General features: G+C 33.3%; 1 protein-coding gene across 2 annotated transcripts in view; it reads left to right on the forward strand.

Annotated features, from left to right (window-relative positions):
* The window catches only part of LOC143239673 (AT-rich interactive domain-containing protein 3A-like), a 43121-nt gene extending 30686 nt beyond the window's left edge, over positions 1-12435 (forward strand). For both annotated transcript variants that reach the window (XM_076481028.1, XM_076481034.1), the window contains exons 3-5: positions 4681-4943; positions 9024-9248; positions 10074-12435. In XM_076481028.1, the coding sequence (XP_076337143.1) occupies positions 4681-4943; positions 9024-9248; positions 10074-10183 (598 nt within the window). In that variant the 3' untranslated portion in view covers positions 10184-12435. The remainder of the gene's footprint in view (positions 1-4680; positions 4944-9023; positions 9249-10073) is intronic.
* The last annotated feature ends 6008 nt before the right edge of the window (positions 12436-18443 follow it).

Raw genomic sequence — 18443 nt, forward strand, 5'->3', positions numbered from 1 at the left:
ATTAAGTCAGATATTCATGCATGTTTCCAAAATTCTGTAATTTCATAGTTGTAAACTGTACTTTTACACACTTTGCTTTTAGCTAGATTTTGCAGTATTTAAATACGGTATAATTTGTCAAAGGTCATCTCGACTTCAAACAAATACGACAAAATATCTAACCTCGCCATCTAGAGACCACAAATACAACTACATAATGCCATGCTACATCGGCATATAGTAAATTAATCGAAAATTGTAGGAAATTTTAAAAATTGAAGTTGAAAGTACTATATTGGTATAATATCCTCAGAACGTTATAAAACTATCACCTGTTTATTTATGTTACAATGTGAAACTAGCCATGAATCTATTAAATGTATCATTAGGATTATTCGGGGCATTATTTATCAACAGTAATATAGAAAGTAATTTTCATTCTTTGATAATGATAAATAGCTGACTAGTTTGTGTTGTAGACCTATATACAGTTTAAACTTGGTAAAGATTTAGTCAGCCGAATTGGTTCAGTGTTACTGCTCTGTTCTGACCAAATATAAACACACAAAGTTTCTAACATATTCACATTTAATAAACCTAGTTTTCAGCTATATACATTAATTATAGTAAGAATCGTTTATAAGAACAACAAGGTTTTATGTTGTTAATATTTCACTGAATCGACTCGCCCTACAATAGTTTTAAATACATTTCTGGTGTACATTAATGATTATACACTGGAATTTGTAATTTGGTTAGAAATCATGCAGGTCCATTCTATATTCAACAATTTATAGAAAATCGTACTTTAGTACTGGAAGTGTATAGATTATTAAAATTAATATTTAGAAACTGATATTTGTATTGTATGGAAAATATGAGCTGACGTTTTCTGTATTCGAGGTGCAACAGAAACGTGTTAGTTTTGATCGATAAAAAGTGATTTATTAAAATAAAGTAAACCACAGTGTTAGGCTTAAAGCACCTAAACCACAGTTTTGAATAGCTGCCAAGACAAGATTAGTATTAAATAAATTAAACGGGTTTCAAGTGTTTTAAAATATATGTAAACATATATGTGATAAAAAGATTAGAAACAGCTTAAAAGTAATGACCTTTAAGTTCAAACACTTGTTATTAACCAAACACTTACTAAGAATGTAGGGTCTTTTATTTGAGGAATATCTTATTTATGTGATGAAATGTGTTTTCCTTCGGTCTGTCAGCTCAAAATTGTGACTGCTGTGCGAAGATAGCCCTTCGTGGAGCTTTGCGTGAAAATTCTTAAGAAACAAGAACAAAAAACAAACAAACACTGACAATGTAAATTACTATACAATATGGATTGGAAAGTAACGCTATTTACGTCACTAAAAACTGTTACTGCGTTATTTAATATATAGAAATTTTTCTGTTATATTCGACTTCTAAGCCGTTGCAAACCGATGTTTTGTCAAAATGTCAGAAAATTGCAGTAAGAAACACGTTGATTTTTATAATAAATTTGATTCAATATTAACATGTCATGCGTATGTCTACGGATTTACAGCGCTAAAATCAGGGGTTCATTCCCCTCGGAGGGCTCAGCAGATAACCTGATGTGGCTTTGCTATAAGAAAACACACACACACAACATGTCATGGGAGATACATTTCTTGCTAAATATAATAAATAATAATTTTACTGAAAACATTTCCGTGAATTGGGCATTTGAAATAAAATTCCATCTCAGAACAGTTGGTACGGGGGTATTAACACTTTTAATATTAAAGTACAGAACAACGTTTCGACCTTCCTAGGTCATCTGCTTTACTAACCTGAAAATGACCGAGGAAGGTCGAAACGTTGTTCTCTGCTTTAGTATTAAAAGTGTTAATACCCGTATCAGCCGTTCTGATATACATTGTTATTTCAAGTGGGTTTCTCGTTATTAAGAATTACTTCACTATGTCGATCATATGAAAGAACGATACCTGAAACCCGCTCCTGTAGTGTACAAAGAAACTTGTAATTAACTATCAACTGTTTTACTGCCTTTTTCTTCCCCCATTCCATTCTAGAACACTGAGTTTAGTACGATCCTACCGCAAAGTTGATTTAATATTCAGATTTTTAACTGACGTCCTATGCTATACATGTTTGTGTATATGTAATTTGTTATTTTAACTCAAAAACAAGCTGAAACAAAAACAAAATAAACAACAACAAAAAACGCTGCATCAACTTAAATTATTCCAGGTTACAAGTTACAACGTGGGATTATAAAATGTACCGTAGATTTTGGAAGTGACTGAAGAAGTAGGACCCACATAGCGGTGGGGATACATCGTCTATCAGACGTAACCTTCGTTCGCTAGTCTCGCATAAGAAATAAAGAACATTAATAGATATAGAATTTGAAATAGAAATTACGAGAGTGAGATGTGGGTGCTCAAGCCCACAATGTCCCACATCTGTATCATCCTCATCAAGTCTACTATGGCTATCATGCTCTAAACAAGCCTTTATATGCAGCAAGGTGTATATCCGCTTTAAGTAGTGCCAAGTTGTTAAATGACCTTAGTTTTAACTCAAATAGTTATTCAAAAGTTCAAGTAAATTTTCTCTAATTTTTATTTCTTTATATTTATTTAATGCATTATTATATTTGTTCCAGAATAATTTAATAATTCTATTTAAAATTTCTTTATTAAATCCATTAACTATTAGTTTTTATATCAGTATTTCAACATTACTGATAAAATATTGTAATTTATTACAAATTTTACAATATCTGAATAACTGCGAAGTTATAATGGTTACAACAGAAAGGTATGGTACATTACTAGTAAAACAGGGTAAACCATCAATTGGAAAGGTAAAATATTCCCTTTTATAAAAATATTTACATTGATATCCTTATCAATTATTTTAATTTCGAAGTCTAAATAATGCATTTCTGTGTTGGATATTGAAGTATTTTCTATTTCTAATTCTATCGGACAAATACTGTTAATAACATTATTTATTACAGAATTATTTTTTATGAAATTAAGTCAGATATTCTGTAATTTCATAGTTGTAAACTTGCTTTTAGCTAGATTTTGCAGTATTTAAATACGGTATAATTTGTCAAAGGTCATCTCGACTTCAAACAAATACGACAAAATATCTAACCTCGCCATCTAGAGACCACAAATACAACTACATAATGCCATGCTACATCGGCATATAGTACATTAATCGAAAATTGTAGGAAATTTTAAAAATTGAAGTTGAAAGTACTATATTGGTATAATATCCTCAGAACGTTCATAAAACTATCACCTGTTTATTTATGTTACTATGTGAAACTAGCCATGAATCTATTAAATGTTTCATTAGGATTATTCGGGGCATTATTTATTAACAGTAATATAGAAAGTAATTTTCATTCTTTGATAATGATAAATAGCTGACTAGTTTGTGTTGTAGACCTATATACAGTTTAAACTTGGTAAAGATTTAGTCAGCCGAATTGGTTCAGTGTTATTGCTCTGTTCTGACCAAATATAAACACACAAAGTTTCTAACATATTCACATTTAATATAGTTTGTATAGTTTGTATACATTTGTATAGTTTTTATAACCAGTTCACGGACTTATTACTTCATGTTTGTATAGTTTTTATAATCAGTTCACGGACTTATTACTTCATGTTTGTATAGTTTTTATAATCAGTTCACGGACTTATTACTTCATGTTTGTATAGTTTTTATAATCAGTTCACGGACTTATTACTTCATGTTTGTATAGTTTTTATAATCAGTTCACGGACTTATTACTTTATGTTTGTATAGTTTTTATAATCAGTTCACGGACTTATTACTTTATGTTTGTATTAACGATCTTTATTTATACAAATGGAGTTTTTATTTTAAATTTTTGCTGAACAGTATAAAACAAAGTTACATAAGTAGAACTATTCATTACAGTGGTATTTGGTTATTACTAGAGTTGTTTCTCTTTGAATTGTTTCTGAAAAAAACAAAAACTGAGCGTATAAAATAAGGTCATCAAAAATTGACACAACGCCTATCCACGACACATCCTGCTCAATGTATCAAGATCTCTTTTGCCAAACATGTGAGTGTTTCGAAACGAATGACTCATGTTTAAACTCACATTACAGCGTTTCTACTTATTTAGTCATTAGATTTTAGTTATCTTTAGTTTTTAATTTTCCTTCCATATTCTCTTTCTCTTGGTCCAATATATCCCGTTATTTTTTTATATTCCTTCATATTTCAATTTTCCAACCTATAGATATTGAAAATAGCTTCTGTATTTTCACAGATGCGTTTGTAAAGTAACTTTTATGGATCTTAAATACATTACAAAAGCTTTAACATCAGAGTATGACTCATTAGAATTCATTTACGACACTTGGAAGGCATGTCAGATCACAAAATTAGATAAATCACAATGACTGAAAGTAGCGCCATCTGGTGGTAAATATACTTCGTCAGTGTCGTTTTTGTCTTTCGATGAATGAAGATCCACAATATGAAAAATAAAAGGGTTTATTATTGTTGTCAAAACAAGTCTATTTCAGTTGCAATGAAAATGGTAGCTAAAAATAAATTTATTCAATCCCATTGCTGGTATATCTTTCAGATAGATTAAACTGAACTGCCGTATATTTGTTCATTTTTAACGCAGATTTTTAACTTGCCCGATAGGTACATGAAATATTTATACCCTTATGAATGCGAGAAAGAGAAACTGAGTTCGCCGGAGGAGCTACAGGCGGCAATTGATGGAAACAGGCGGGAAGGTCGCAGATCTAGCTACACCCAATACGCCGACATGGTCAGTGTCTCACGAAATTCGCACCACACACCATCACACCACCAACATTTAAGCCATCTTCACAATATCTCACCTCTTGACCTAGTATCTAGGCAAATTAACGGCCACAGCTCAAATCAAGGAGGCTCATCAGGTAAGAAGAAACTAATATATAATATATAAGCCACGTGCCACACGTGAAGTATTTCGAGGTACAAAATAATACTTGTGGCATTTTATGGCTAGAACAGCTAGTGTTCTATGGGTGTTTATTCTTCAGCAATAGTAGTAATGTAAAGAAACCAATAGTGTACACGTCATGTTAACCTACTTGCACTTACAATGTCCCTAAAAATGTTCTCCTATTTTGGGGTTTACGAATGAAGACAAATAGGATTCTGAAGATGAAAGACGTTTTATTTACTTGATCGAGCGTTTCAGAATGTACTTATTCTACCATCAGCGAAGTCTGAAACAAATTATTAATTTTATATAACAGTCTGAGCTTAAATACACTAAGGTTGTATTGTGTATAAACTTTTGCTCAAACACTCAGTCCCAAATTGAAATATAATTATATAAAATGTGAAAATTTATAATACAAAATTTTCCAAAATTTCGTTTAACTGATTCCTCATAGCAATGCTTGTTGTTATTGAATGGATATTGTCAGCTTCAGATACCCATCAAGCTACTATTACATGCGTTTTTGCTTGTTTTGGTTTTGTAATAGTAATATAATGTACAAGGTGGAGTTACACAAAAACTTCTTTGGTAATTTGGATTGGACGACGTTTCGCATCACTTTCGTGTTCCAGTCACTATATTATACCACTGGTATAAAAGCCCGTCAAAGTGACGGAAACTGTTATTGGCTGATTATTAACAAAAAGCTATCGAATTTAACTAAAATGAAATTGTAGCTTCAAAATGCTCGTATCTTTTACTTATTTCATCATTATCAGAGTAATTCTTTAATCACTGCATTTTAAGTAACAACTATACAGAATAAATGAAAGTTTGTGTGCACTCTGAAAGAGACTTAAATAACATTATTGAACCGTCTTCTGGGTCAGGAAGTAAAAAACAAAGGGCAGACATTCCGAATTTTCAATTTTTTTCGATTGTGCGAAGTATAAAGGATATTTGTTAGTAGGTAATATTAAAATACCAAAAGAATATTTATTAAGTAACATTTATTCACCACTTAATAACCTTTTTAAACATGGCTTATTTGTAGCCTAATTTAAGCATTAAGCCTAACACATAAATGTAACGTAAGGCTTAGCTGAAACATTACTTGGTAGAATTTGTCTTGACTCGGGCTAGAACTCAGTATTATTAAACTTCTGAATTAAATCAGTTTGTTGTTATATCACCTAAATCATAAAAAAACAAAACTTTTTAACAAAATAGCATTGTTAGCCTAAGAATAATCAGACGATAGTATTGTTGATAAGTGACTATGTATATTGTTGAGTTTTACCAAAATAAGAGCATGAAAGCATTTTCGGTTCATTTTTCTTTATGGGTATTTGGGTATGTTGGAAATTTTGATACCTATGAGGGTCAGAATTTCCAACATACCCAAACACCCGTAAAGAAGAAGCGAACCAAAAACGCTTTTTCGGTTTGTTTGGTTTGGTTTGTTTTTTGAATTTCGTGCAAAGCTACACGAGGGCTATCTGCGCTAGCCCTCCCTATTATAGCAGTGTAAGACTAGAGGAAAGGCAGCTAGTCATCACCACCCACCGCCAACTCTTCGGCTACTCTTTTACCAACGAATAGTAGGATTGACCGCACATTATAACGCCCCCACGGCTCAAAAGGCGAGCATGTTTAGCGTTTTCGGTAGAGTAACCACGGGAATAAGTTTTATATCAGTGATACTACACAGTACTACATAACTGGTTTATATAACAGTGTAATGTTACTTTATCATATCATACTGTTCTGTTCTTTATTACACTTTCAATAAGTGTTTTAAAGAATATTGAAATTAAATTGTAAGTTATATCGCTAATGTTCTAAAATCGTAAGAGTGATCCAATGAAAAATGCGCATTATAAATAACAGATGTTATGGCGTAAACACTTTATAAGCTGGCGAAGCGCAATTACCGCAATCTTTTTTTTTATTTAAAGAACAAGCAGGACTTGCGTAATACACATCCATCAATATACGTCATATGCATCGAACTGAAACAAACGCAGACACTAAAATAAATATATAACAGTAAATCCGTTACACTTGGCGTTTTTTAACATAAGTTACTTATCAGTGTATCACCAGCTTTGTTCTTCTGACTTGTTGAAGCTATTTCGGTTTCTTTGTTTTAGTTTAAGCTTTTGAGGTATTTGAGTCAGGAGAATTGATTAAAAAAATTCTCCTAGTGTAGTATCTCGACAGCAATTTAATATATTAATTCATTTATTTAATTGTAGTATAAAATTTAAAATGCCAGTCTGATAACACTGTCGTACATAATCAGACGTCTTCTGAAGTTGAAGACGTTTGAATTATGTGTTTTCAATCAAATATATAATTAATATATGTTAATAATCATTAACCAATAATTTTGTTTTTGCATTCAGTTGTTTTAGACCAATTTTCAAGAACCTTTTAATTAGAATTTTCTAGAAGTTTCCATAGTAATAGTTTAGTTCTAGTTGCCTAAGTGAACACATAGACCTATCTGAAGGTAGTTGTTCCTACCGTTGCACATAAAATTGGGTCTTATGAAACAATTTGTCACAGCTCTTGATAAGAACTCTGCAGCCTTCAAGTACCTTCGAGACTTCTTCTCTAAGCTGTCTGAGGCAAAGGTCAAAGTTGGTGTCTTCGTTGGACCACAAATAATGAAGGTCCTGGAGTGCACATAATTCCCCAAGAAGGTCAGTAGGAAGGAAAAAAAAGCTTTGTCGCAGTGGTTCGGGGCTTCTTGGGCAATCACAAAGTAGAAAATTATGTGGAACTACTTGAGGCTCTGGTTAAGAACTATGGAAAAATGGGCTGCAGGATGTTCTTGAAAGTCCACATCCTTGATGCTCGTCTTGATAAATTCAAGAAGAACATGGGAACATCCTTAGAGGATCAAGGCGAGCGCTTCCACCAAGATATACTGGACTTTGAACGCCGCTACCTAGGAGCGTATAACGAAAACATGATGGGAGACCATATTTGGGGGCTGATACGTGAAAGTTATTTACATTACAGTCGCAAATTTCGAAAAACTACTCACTTCCTAACATTTTTGTACAACTTTAGTATAAATACATGTAAATCTTGATTCATATGTTGTTTGTTTGTTTGTTTGTTTTGGAATTTTGCACAAAGCAACTCGAGGGCTATCTGTGCTAGCCGTCCCTAATTTAGCAGTGTAAGACTAGAGGGAAGGCAGCTAGTCATCACCATCCACTGCCAACTCTTGGGCTACTCTTTTACTAACGGATAGTGGGATTGACCGTCACATTATAACGCCCCCACGGCTGGGAAGGCGAGCATGTTTGGCGAGACTCGGGCGCGAACTCGCGACCCTCAGATTACGAAGCGCACGCCTTAACGCGCTAGGCCATGCCAGGCCTCATATATTGTTTTATTCAGACCTTATGTAAATGATAATGTGCAAATTTGCCTGTTTTTACATAGAAAATAGGTTAATTTTTAAATTTCATTATCCAGATCACAAAGTTTGAAGGGAATAATGGCCATTTTCTGTACTTTTACAACGCAATAAATTAAGAAGTAACACATACTATCCAGGAACAAAATTTGTATTACATAGTATAATTATTTCTTTGTGGATGACAAATGTTACCCATTTTACTATATCATTGTAAGCACTTTTAGTTCATCCTATTTATGTGTCACAGCAATACATAAAAAGTAGGAGTCTACAACATAAGTTGTTAATTTCTAATCAGTGGATTGTATAATTTGTAGACTTTCTTAATGTGTTTATTTATTTCGCACTTATTTGGACCGATACACGACAGAGGGAGTCGTCACATTTCTTCACACTGTTTCTCTGATAATCTGTACAGAAGAAAGACAGAGCATTTCGGGAAGAAAAAAAATCCAAATCGTTGTAGTTTGAATATTTTGTTCAACAAAATGATATTTCAAAACAATTATTAATTTCTGTCTCAATCAAAAGACGGTTTTATAACATTTTTCTGCAGAAAAATGTTTCTAAATATTTGAAATCAGTTGTTACATTATTCCTGTGTTATAGGTGAGGAAGACAACGACATTTCTTCAGTTCCTGAACGAGTGATGTTTCCTCAACAGGAAGCACTAAATCTTGAAGTACCTCGTAATTCAGTTCATCCATCTAAGCCAGCAGATAAGATGGAGGATAGTATAGAAACACCTCCTGCCAAACGATTTTTATCTGAAGAAGAGCTCTTGTTGGCACGCGCAACGATGCCTAGTGCTCATTTGAAAATTACAAGCAGAGGTAAAAAGAAAATAGATTTTATTACGATCTTTGTAAAAAAAAATTCATTTAAAATTTTCATATATATCCTGGAAAAAATATTAAAGCATGTTAAGTAGTATAGTTGAAATGGATTCAGAGGTGTAGTAAAAAAATTGATGTTCTATTCTTGGCTAAGCAAATGATAAAGCAGAAATAAGCGTTAGCATCTTAGGTTAAGTATCAAATAGTGCTGTAAAACGAATAACAATATTCTATATTTGTATATGTTAAAAAATGTTGTATAAATTAGTTTAACTTGTTTTGTATACTAGAAATTAATATTACCATTCCAGGTTAAGAAACCACTGTGGCAGAAAGAAGTATTAGAATTCTAGCTTAATATATGTTGAGTAATATTGTAGAAAAACGCGTAAACATAACTGTGTGAGTTGTGTTCAGTGGTGTAGCCGAAATGAACATTGACTTCGTTGGATAAGCTGTGATGAGTCGTATAGTAGAAATGAACATTGACTTCGTTGGATAAGGTGTGTTGACGGGGATAACGAAATGAGATTTAATTTCTTTAATTGATTGTTCAGAACTAATCTGAAGATGATAGGTGAAAATCGTTCCAAACGTCGACCTCTACACTAGTGTTTCTACAACAGGCAGCTGCCATCCATTTAATTAAGTTTAATCGAAAATTAACTTTTTAGGCTCAGGCGTGTTTTGCAAAAATGTAAAATTTTAGTCCAACTTTTCAAGTTTTTTTGTTGTTGTTTTTTTTACATTTTTTGGTAGGTGAAAGAGAAAGACAAAAGTAATTATAAGACCTAATTTTAATTGAATTTGCTTTTCTGATAGGTGATGGACGATCTCCAACAGACAATTCCCTAGTGGTGAGTATGGAAATTAATGGCGTAATGTATCAGGGAGTCCTATTTGCTCAGACACATCGAAGACGGATGACTTGATAATCGTTCTTACCATTTTGTGTATCCTCTTTAAAGTGCCTTCTCGCCTAGATCGTATTATAATATCTCCATTTGTGGTCAGTTATTTTGTGTAAAATCAAAAACGTACACTGTGTAGATGCTGCCACCATTAAGCCGATGGCAGTAACAGGCAGCTAACTCTGTAATTTGTAATCTACGTTTCGTGAACATCTTAAACTAATGTGAAGTTTATAAACGTATTTGTTCCAAGATCAACTACAGAACTGGGAAATTGGCTTTATCATAATTCTCAGGAACTCATATTATGGAAGAGCTTATAAACAGATTATTCATTGGCTTTTATATTCTGTGGTATTATCGATTATTGTGTTTTGTTGAGATTCTTTCTTACTTTAAAAAAATAAGTCAAAAATTGAAATTGATCTAAGTCGTTCCATGCTATAATTTCAATAGTACAATCAATTGTATATTATATTTTATGAGTGATACCTCTTAGATTGTTCAAAAAATCAATCAAGTGTCAATCATGTACTTTTTTAGTTTTCTTTTTGCTTTTGTAGATAAAATACCAAATACGAATCCATATAAGAGACTTATGTAGTAATGCTGTCGCTCATCAACTTATTCTTGTGTAGTAATGCTGCTGTTCACTCCGTTTGTCTTCTGTAGAAATGTTGCTGCTCACCAAATTATTCTTCTACTGTAATGTTGCTACTCACCAAGTTATTCTTCTATAGTAATGTTGCTGCTCACCAAGTTATTCTTCTAAAGTAATGTTGCTGCTCACCAAGTTATTCTTCTATAGTAATGTTGTTGCTCACCAAGTTATTATTCTGTAGTAATGTTGCTGCTCACCAAGTTATTATTCTATAGTAATGTTGCTGCTCACCAAGTTATTCTTCTATAGTAATGTTGTTGCTCACCAAGTTATTATTCTGTAGTAATGTTGCTGCTCACCAAGTTATTCTTCTATAATAATGTTGCTTCTCACCAAGTTATTCTTCTATAGCAATGTTGTTGCTCACCAAGTTATTCTTCTATTGTAATGCAGCTGTTCACCAAGTTATTCTTCTATAGTAATGTTGCTGCTCACCAAGTTATTCTTCTATAGTAATGTTGCTGCTCACCAAGTTATTCTTCTATAGTAATGTTGCTGCTCACCAAGTTATTCTTCTATAGTAATGTTGCTGCTCACCAAGTTATTATTCTATAGTAATGTTGCTGCTCACCAAGTTATTCTTCTATAGTAATGTTGTTGCTCACCAAGTTATTATTCTGTAGTAATGTTGCTGCTCACCAAGTTATTCTTCTATAGCAATGTTGTTGCTCACCAAGTTATTCTTCTATTGTAATGCAGCTGTTCACCAAGTTATTCTTCTATAGTAATGTTGCTGCTCACCAAGTTATTCTTCTATTGTAATGCAGCTGTTCACCAAGTTATTCTTCTATAGTAATGTTGCTGCTCACCAAGTTATTCTTCTATAGTAATGTTGCTGCTCACCAAGTTATTCTTCTATAGTAATGTTGCTGCTCACCAAGTTATTCTTCTATAGTAATGTTGCTGCTCACCAAGTTATTCTTCTATTGTAATGCAGCTGTTCACCAAGTTATTCTTCTATAGTAATGTTTGTTATTCTTCTATTGTAATGCAGCTGTTCACCAAGTTATTCTTCTATAGTAATGTTGCTGCTCACCAAGTTATTCTTCTATAGTAATGTTGCTGCTCACCAAGTTATTCTTCTATTGTAATGCAGCTGTTCACCAAGTTATTCTTCTATAGTAATGTTGCTGCTCACCAAGTTATTCTTCTATAGTAATGTTGCTACTCACCAAGTTATTATTTTATAGTAATGTTGCTGCTCACCAAGTTATTCTTCTATTGTAATGCAGCTGTTCACCAAGTAGATGTATTTCCTGGAGTGCCGTGAAAAGCCCCTTTTTATGCACTACTATTAATATTATTTTACATAAGGAATGCACACACTTAGAAATACACTCACGTATATGCATAAATCTTTCTTTACTCGTGCGGTTCATGTTTAATACAGGATCAGACGTACTGGAATGTTTAGCTATAGTGTATATATGTGATTTGTTTGTTGTTTTAGTGGTTACGTCAGTTTTGCTTTTGGTGCGAGACTGTGCAGTTTCTCAGGGATTTTGTTTTAATGATTCTGCACTGATTATGTTTATTTTATCGTGAAGAATGTGTGATGCTGTACTTAATGATTTATTTAACAAAATACTATAAAATAAAAATTAAACTTTTCTGTGATGTCTTCTCAATTATTAACACTTGCAAACTTTATATTAAGAATAAGTTTTAGTTAATATAATTTCCTCAGTTTATTGGGGAATGTGATTCATTTTCAAAATTTTTGTGTTATTTATACAATTTCCCGTTACTTCAGTGAAGTGAAACTGTTTCAATGTACTTTCATTGCTTTTCATTAAGTAACTCGAACTTATACGTAGTTTTAAGTAGAAAATATTTCCAGTGCGTTAGACAGTTATCGAACTGATCACTGAACATGACGCGAATATACTGAAGACGAAAATTCAATAATCACTCAATGCCTTAACGTGTGTGTGAACATTATGATAGCTATATTAATATATACTGTACGTATTCTAATTAAATTGGTTTTTACACACCTCTTTATTATATAATGTATTTTTACTTGTTTGAAAGTAAAAATCATAGTATGTTCTTTAAATCAGCTGGGAAGAAATATTCATTTCATTTTTAACTTATAAATTGTATTTCAAAAACTAAATTAAAACCTAAAGCACGAGTGGAATTGATGAAACTTCAACGTGACACACTGGATATATTAATTTCCAATAAATAAACAACAGTATGAAATAATGCTGCTAAATCGCTAAGTACTGAGCTTTCTTAAAATAAATAGTTAAGAGTTTATGAAATATAGATATAATTGTTGTTCGTTTTTAATTTAAAAAATATTAAAGATTTTAGTTTCCTACTTGTTACTGTAAAAAACACGTATTTCTATGTTAAAAATATCCCAACTTGTTACTGTAAAAAACACGTATTTCTATGTTAAAATATCTCAAACCTGTTGATGCTTTCATCTGTCTCGAACAGGGGTCACCAAACTTTTTTCACAGGGGGCCAGATTACTTGGGGAATGAGAAGCATGATCATTATGTTCAATACTCATAAGTTAGAACGAAAGCTCTTTGTAAAAGACTTAACACTAAGTTTAGAATGCCACATTAACCACGTGGGAGTAGCATGCAATATACACATATAATTAAAAAAAACAGAAATACAACCAACATTTTTATTTACCAAAAGGTTATCAAAGAAGGTGACATTAGCAAAAACAATTGTCACATCGCACATAGTGAGTACATATCTTAATTTCGCTATGCCGCAAAGAAGTTAGTGAGGTATTATGAAATTTGTGTTTGGCTTTCAAAATATCTTCAATGTTCGGTTTTGAATTGCTGCATCCAATTATTAGAATTGCTTTCAAATGTTCATCAGTCAACCTTGATCAGTGTACCGACATCACATACTTCATTTTTGAAAATGCTTGTTCACAGACATAAGTTGTTCTGAACGCTGATGCCATACCAGATGCGAATTGCTTCAGCTTTGGAAAATCATCATCAGGAATGTAGTTGTAAAATTCAATAAGTTGACCCTCTCTGTGTTTTGCTTTCAACAAGTCATTTCCTTGTAAATCGATGACCTCCAGCTGAAGTTCCACTGGCACATCATCAATGACACAATCAAAAGGATTCTGAAAAAGCAGAATGTCTTTTTCTGAAACTCCAGGTTGACACCTTTTGTGATTCCAGCATGAAACTCATTGAAACACTGAAAATGAGAGAGGTTTTCTCTTTACAAATGTGCTTCAAACAATGACAGCTTTCTCTGAAATCCTTTAATGATTCTATAGAGATCACAGACAAGGTTATTCTTCCCCTGAAGTTTCAAGTTCAATTCATTCATGTGGGAAGTGATGCCAATCCAAAAATGACAACTTTGACAACCAGGTTGAATCCGACAGAAGTGGATCGGCTCTATATTTCTCGATAAGGAATATATCTATTTCTCTTCTCAGCTTATAAAAATAACACTTTACCGCAGCTGAGCCACCTTACCGCCGTGTGATAAGGCAAGTCACAGAAATCCGAATCAATTTCTTCAAGAAACGCCTTGAACTGGCGATGATTAAGTGCATGACCCCGAATGAAGTTCACTGCAGAAATGACTGGTTTCAGCACGCAAGAAATATCTAGGTCTTTTTCACAGAGTGCTTGCTGATGTATGATGCAGTGTATGAACAGAGCGCTTGGGAGTTGAAGATCTTCCAACTGTTTCCTGATCAGCCCCACCAGACCCTTCTTTACTCCAGCCATGTTTTTTCCTCCATCAACTGTTACACCTTTAAGCTGATTCCACTGAAGGTTATAGTCTTGCAAAGTTTTATGCACTTCCATGAAAATGTCTTCTCCAGTTGTTCTTCCGTGCATGCTGCAAACTGATGCCAACTCTTCCGTGATCTGAAAGTTCAAATTAACTCCACGAATGAACACGAGTAGTTGTGACGTACTCGAGAGATCAGAAGACTCATCCAGTGCCAGAGAATACCATAGGGAGTTTCTAGCTTTTTGGCGTATCTGTAATGCGATGTTTTCTCCAAGTTCTTCTGCTCTTCGTACAACTGAAGTTACTTTCAAAGAAATTGTTTTTTTCAGGACACAGCTCATTTGCTGCTTCCATCATACACTCTTTGATGAAGTTGTCGTCAGTAAAAGGTTTTCCTCGCTCTGCCATCCTATGCACTATTTTGTAACTTGTACGAGTGACAGATTCATTTTCAGCAAACTTTCTCATGAAGAGATTCTTTTGAGATTCAAAAACACGTTTCATGGATTCAAATTTCTCAGAACGGAACTTTCCTGACAATTTCAAATATGTTGATAGATGTTTTGTTTCATAGTGACGCCGAAGATTGTACTCTTTCAAAACGGCAACACTTTCGGTGCATATCAAACAAGTAGCTTTCTGGTTTTTGTTTCCACAAAGAAGTACTTTTCTCCCCATTCTTCACGACACTCAGAGTCAACTTTTCTTATTTTAAAAGCAGTCATAACGATGGGTGAAAAAAAAACAGGATCTGAAAATGAAAAACACAGAGCGCTGTGAGAAAAGTATTGTACTGGTTCAAGAACGCACAAACAAAATATATTGAAACGTAGTTTGCCACGACACTTACCTAAGAACGAGTTACAAAAAGCGCATAACCCAACTACTAAGAGAAATGAGCTTGCTGAAGCGGTAACTCTAGACCGCTGAATTTATAAGACGAGTCGATAGGACGAGGGTTAAGTCTGTACTTGTTTTCGAAATCCTAATGCTTTCATAGTTACGTGCCTCGACATGTATAAACGGGCAGCAAGGACGAAAGAAGAATTTTCCTATTGGTTAAAAATGCGCGTGACAGCCTTGTTTCTTTTTATTATAACGTCTTGTGTTTGCCAGCTTAAAGCGATCATCGGTGTGATTTATTTTGTTATGACAGTCGGACATTTGATGAAATGGCACTTTTCATTTCCAAGCGGCTAGCTGCAGGCGGGCCGGACAAAATGACCTCGAGGGCCGTATTACGCCCGTGGGCCGTAGTTTGGTGACCCCCGGTCTAGAAGATGTAGCAATACAGCTTTAATTATTTTTACCATACCATGGAGAGCACTAGTGCTGATAAACTTAACTGTATATAAACAAACCACACGAAAGACAGTTTTACGAAGTTTTTGAAAAAACAATGTAATGGCCAAGTGGACCATAAACACTAAAACATAATTAAAGGAAGCCTAATTATCTTTGTCTTTACGTTAACTACATTTGAACTTTGTTTTAAATACATATTATTACTTGATGAATATCAAGTTATAAAGCCTTTGTTCAAAAATGAATATATTATCCGTCCATATTTCACTTACTAGCTTTAAGATACAAACTTAAGTGCAGTTTTTCGTAGACTGACTTCTGCAAGTTGGAATGTTAATTGGGAAAAAGTATATATATATATTATGATTTACAGGATTATATTAGATTGTACTCATCACGTCTATTGTTGTGAGATTGTTCGTTTTTTTTTTTTTCTGATTGTGTAAAATAAAATGTAATAAAAATAGACTTTTCACCCATGAGAATATTAAATAATAGGAATTTTCTTAAAGTGACGTGAGTTAAAAACTAAACTTATGTTCTAAGGTTATGAGTTTCAAAATGTAAATAACAGTTATAAATATATACATGATATGGAACAATAAAATCAACTGTTTTAACCTTTAAACTTACGGTTGCCGACAAAACGTATCTAAGAAACGACAAGAATTCATCGAACTTTATTTTGAACCTTCACTGGTAAATGTGACAACAGAGGTCAGTTAATATAGTTTAATAGTAGTTATATTTTGTTTGAAATCAAGTAAAAATTCTTAATGTAAAGTTATTAACTGGTGTGAATAAAACAGTCAGTAATTTTTTACGAAGAGAAATAAGCTATTCTTCTGTGCTGAATAGGAAAACAAAAATCAAGTAACTTATAGTTCTATGGAAAGTTGCAGACATCAGAAGTAGTAAAAGTTATTACTTGAAGTATTTTAATAGTTTCCACTAAAATACTCTTTGAAGCAAAGAGTCTAAAATCACATCAATGTCACACTGGTCACACTTCATTTTCCATTACAGTTCTGCTTACCTCTTTTTTTACGTACTCGTATGTGACAATGTATTTATCAACATTTAGACTTAAAACTCTGTAAAAGCATTGAAAACCGTGGCACACACTCAGGGGTAGTTTCTAAGATCTTTTTTGAAGAATTGTTAAATACTGCTATTAAAGTAATTACAGAATATAAGGGTGTAAAATTGTTTGTTTGTTTTTAGTTTGTCGCACAGCTACACGAGGGCTAATTGCCCTAATATGGCAGTGCAAGACTAGAGGGAAGACAACTAATCATCACCACCAACCGTCAACTGTTGGGCTACTCTTTTACCAAAAAATAGTGGAATTGACTGTAACTTTTGACGCCCCCACGGCTGAAAGGGCGAGCATGTTTGGTGTGACACTGATTCGAACCTACGACCGTCAGGGTACGAGTCGAATGCCTTAACCCGCTGGTCATGCCGGACCTTTTGTGTAAAATTATGCCCTACATACGTTATGTATGATGAAAAATTATTCAGGCTCAGAACGTTTGAAAGCACAAGATTTAAAACCAGTGAGTTGAACTAAGAGACAACGTGATTTCACAATATACTTCCCTGCATTATTTTAATACACTTTCTGTGAATAGTAGGAGCCCTTAAACTGCAAATATCTATGCGATAAGAAAAAAATAAATGAAAATCTTCAAGCGAGGAAATCAATATAAAACGAATACCTATTTTAGAAAGTTATGAAAGATCACTATATTATGGCGTGTAGTTTATATATAGTTAAACCAATGTTTTCAATTTGTGATTCTTCATTTAATTTTTGTTTGATGTCTTCAGACTTTATCCCATCAGAACTCAATTTACTTTCAAGGTTTCGTTTTTAAATGAGATTCTCCTCTGTGATTGTAAAAAGTTCTGAATATGGAATTTAACTTGTTGACTGCCAAGTATTTCAGCTGCTACAATACAACTCTAATGCTTCTTTATTTTGTAACTTTTTCGTGCGCCATTTTGGATCGAAAGTGAAACAATTTGTAAGTAGGTCAAATGCTATATGGCGCTGCCATCTAGCACTGAAGTAGGTATTATTGAGAACGAATTAACTCGTCCGTGGCACTGTGTTACCGATCTGCTTGGACGACTTATCTCGTGTACGGCACTGAACAGGTTAAAGCACTGCTATTTCACACATACGTGTCAGAATACCTTGAAGAATCATCAAAATCTTTTTTTATTAGATTTACGAGAAAACACGAATATTATAGTGTTTGAAGGAGTACTAAAAATACACCAACATCTAAAATTCAACATAAACGAATTTGGAACGTGACATCAATATTTCTTGCTTCTTTAACTTTATCTGAAATATTCATGGGTGTAACAGTAAAGTAAGAAACACATACAATTGTAATAAATTTTGTTTGTTTTCAATTTCGTACAAAGCTACACGAGGGCTATCTGCGCTAGCAGTCCCTAATTTAGCAGTGTAAGACTAGAGGGAAGACAGTTAGTCATCACCACTCACCGTCAACTTTGGGCTACTCCTTTTACCAATGAATAGTGGGATTGACC

The sequence above is a fragment of the Tachypleus tridentatus genome, chromosome 2 (assembly GCF_004210375.1).
Source record: "Tachypleus tridentatus isolate NWPU-2018 chromosome 2, ASM421037v1, whole genome shotgun sequence".
NCBI lineage: Eukaryota > Metazoa > Arthropoda > Merostomata > Xiphosura > Limulidae > Tachypleus > Tachypleus tridentatus.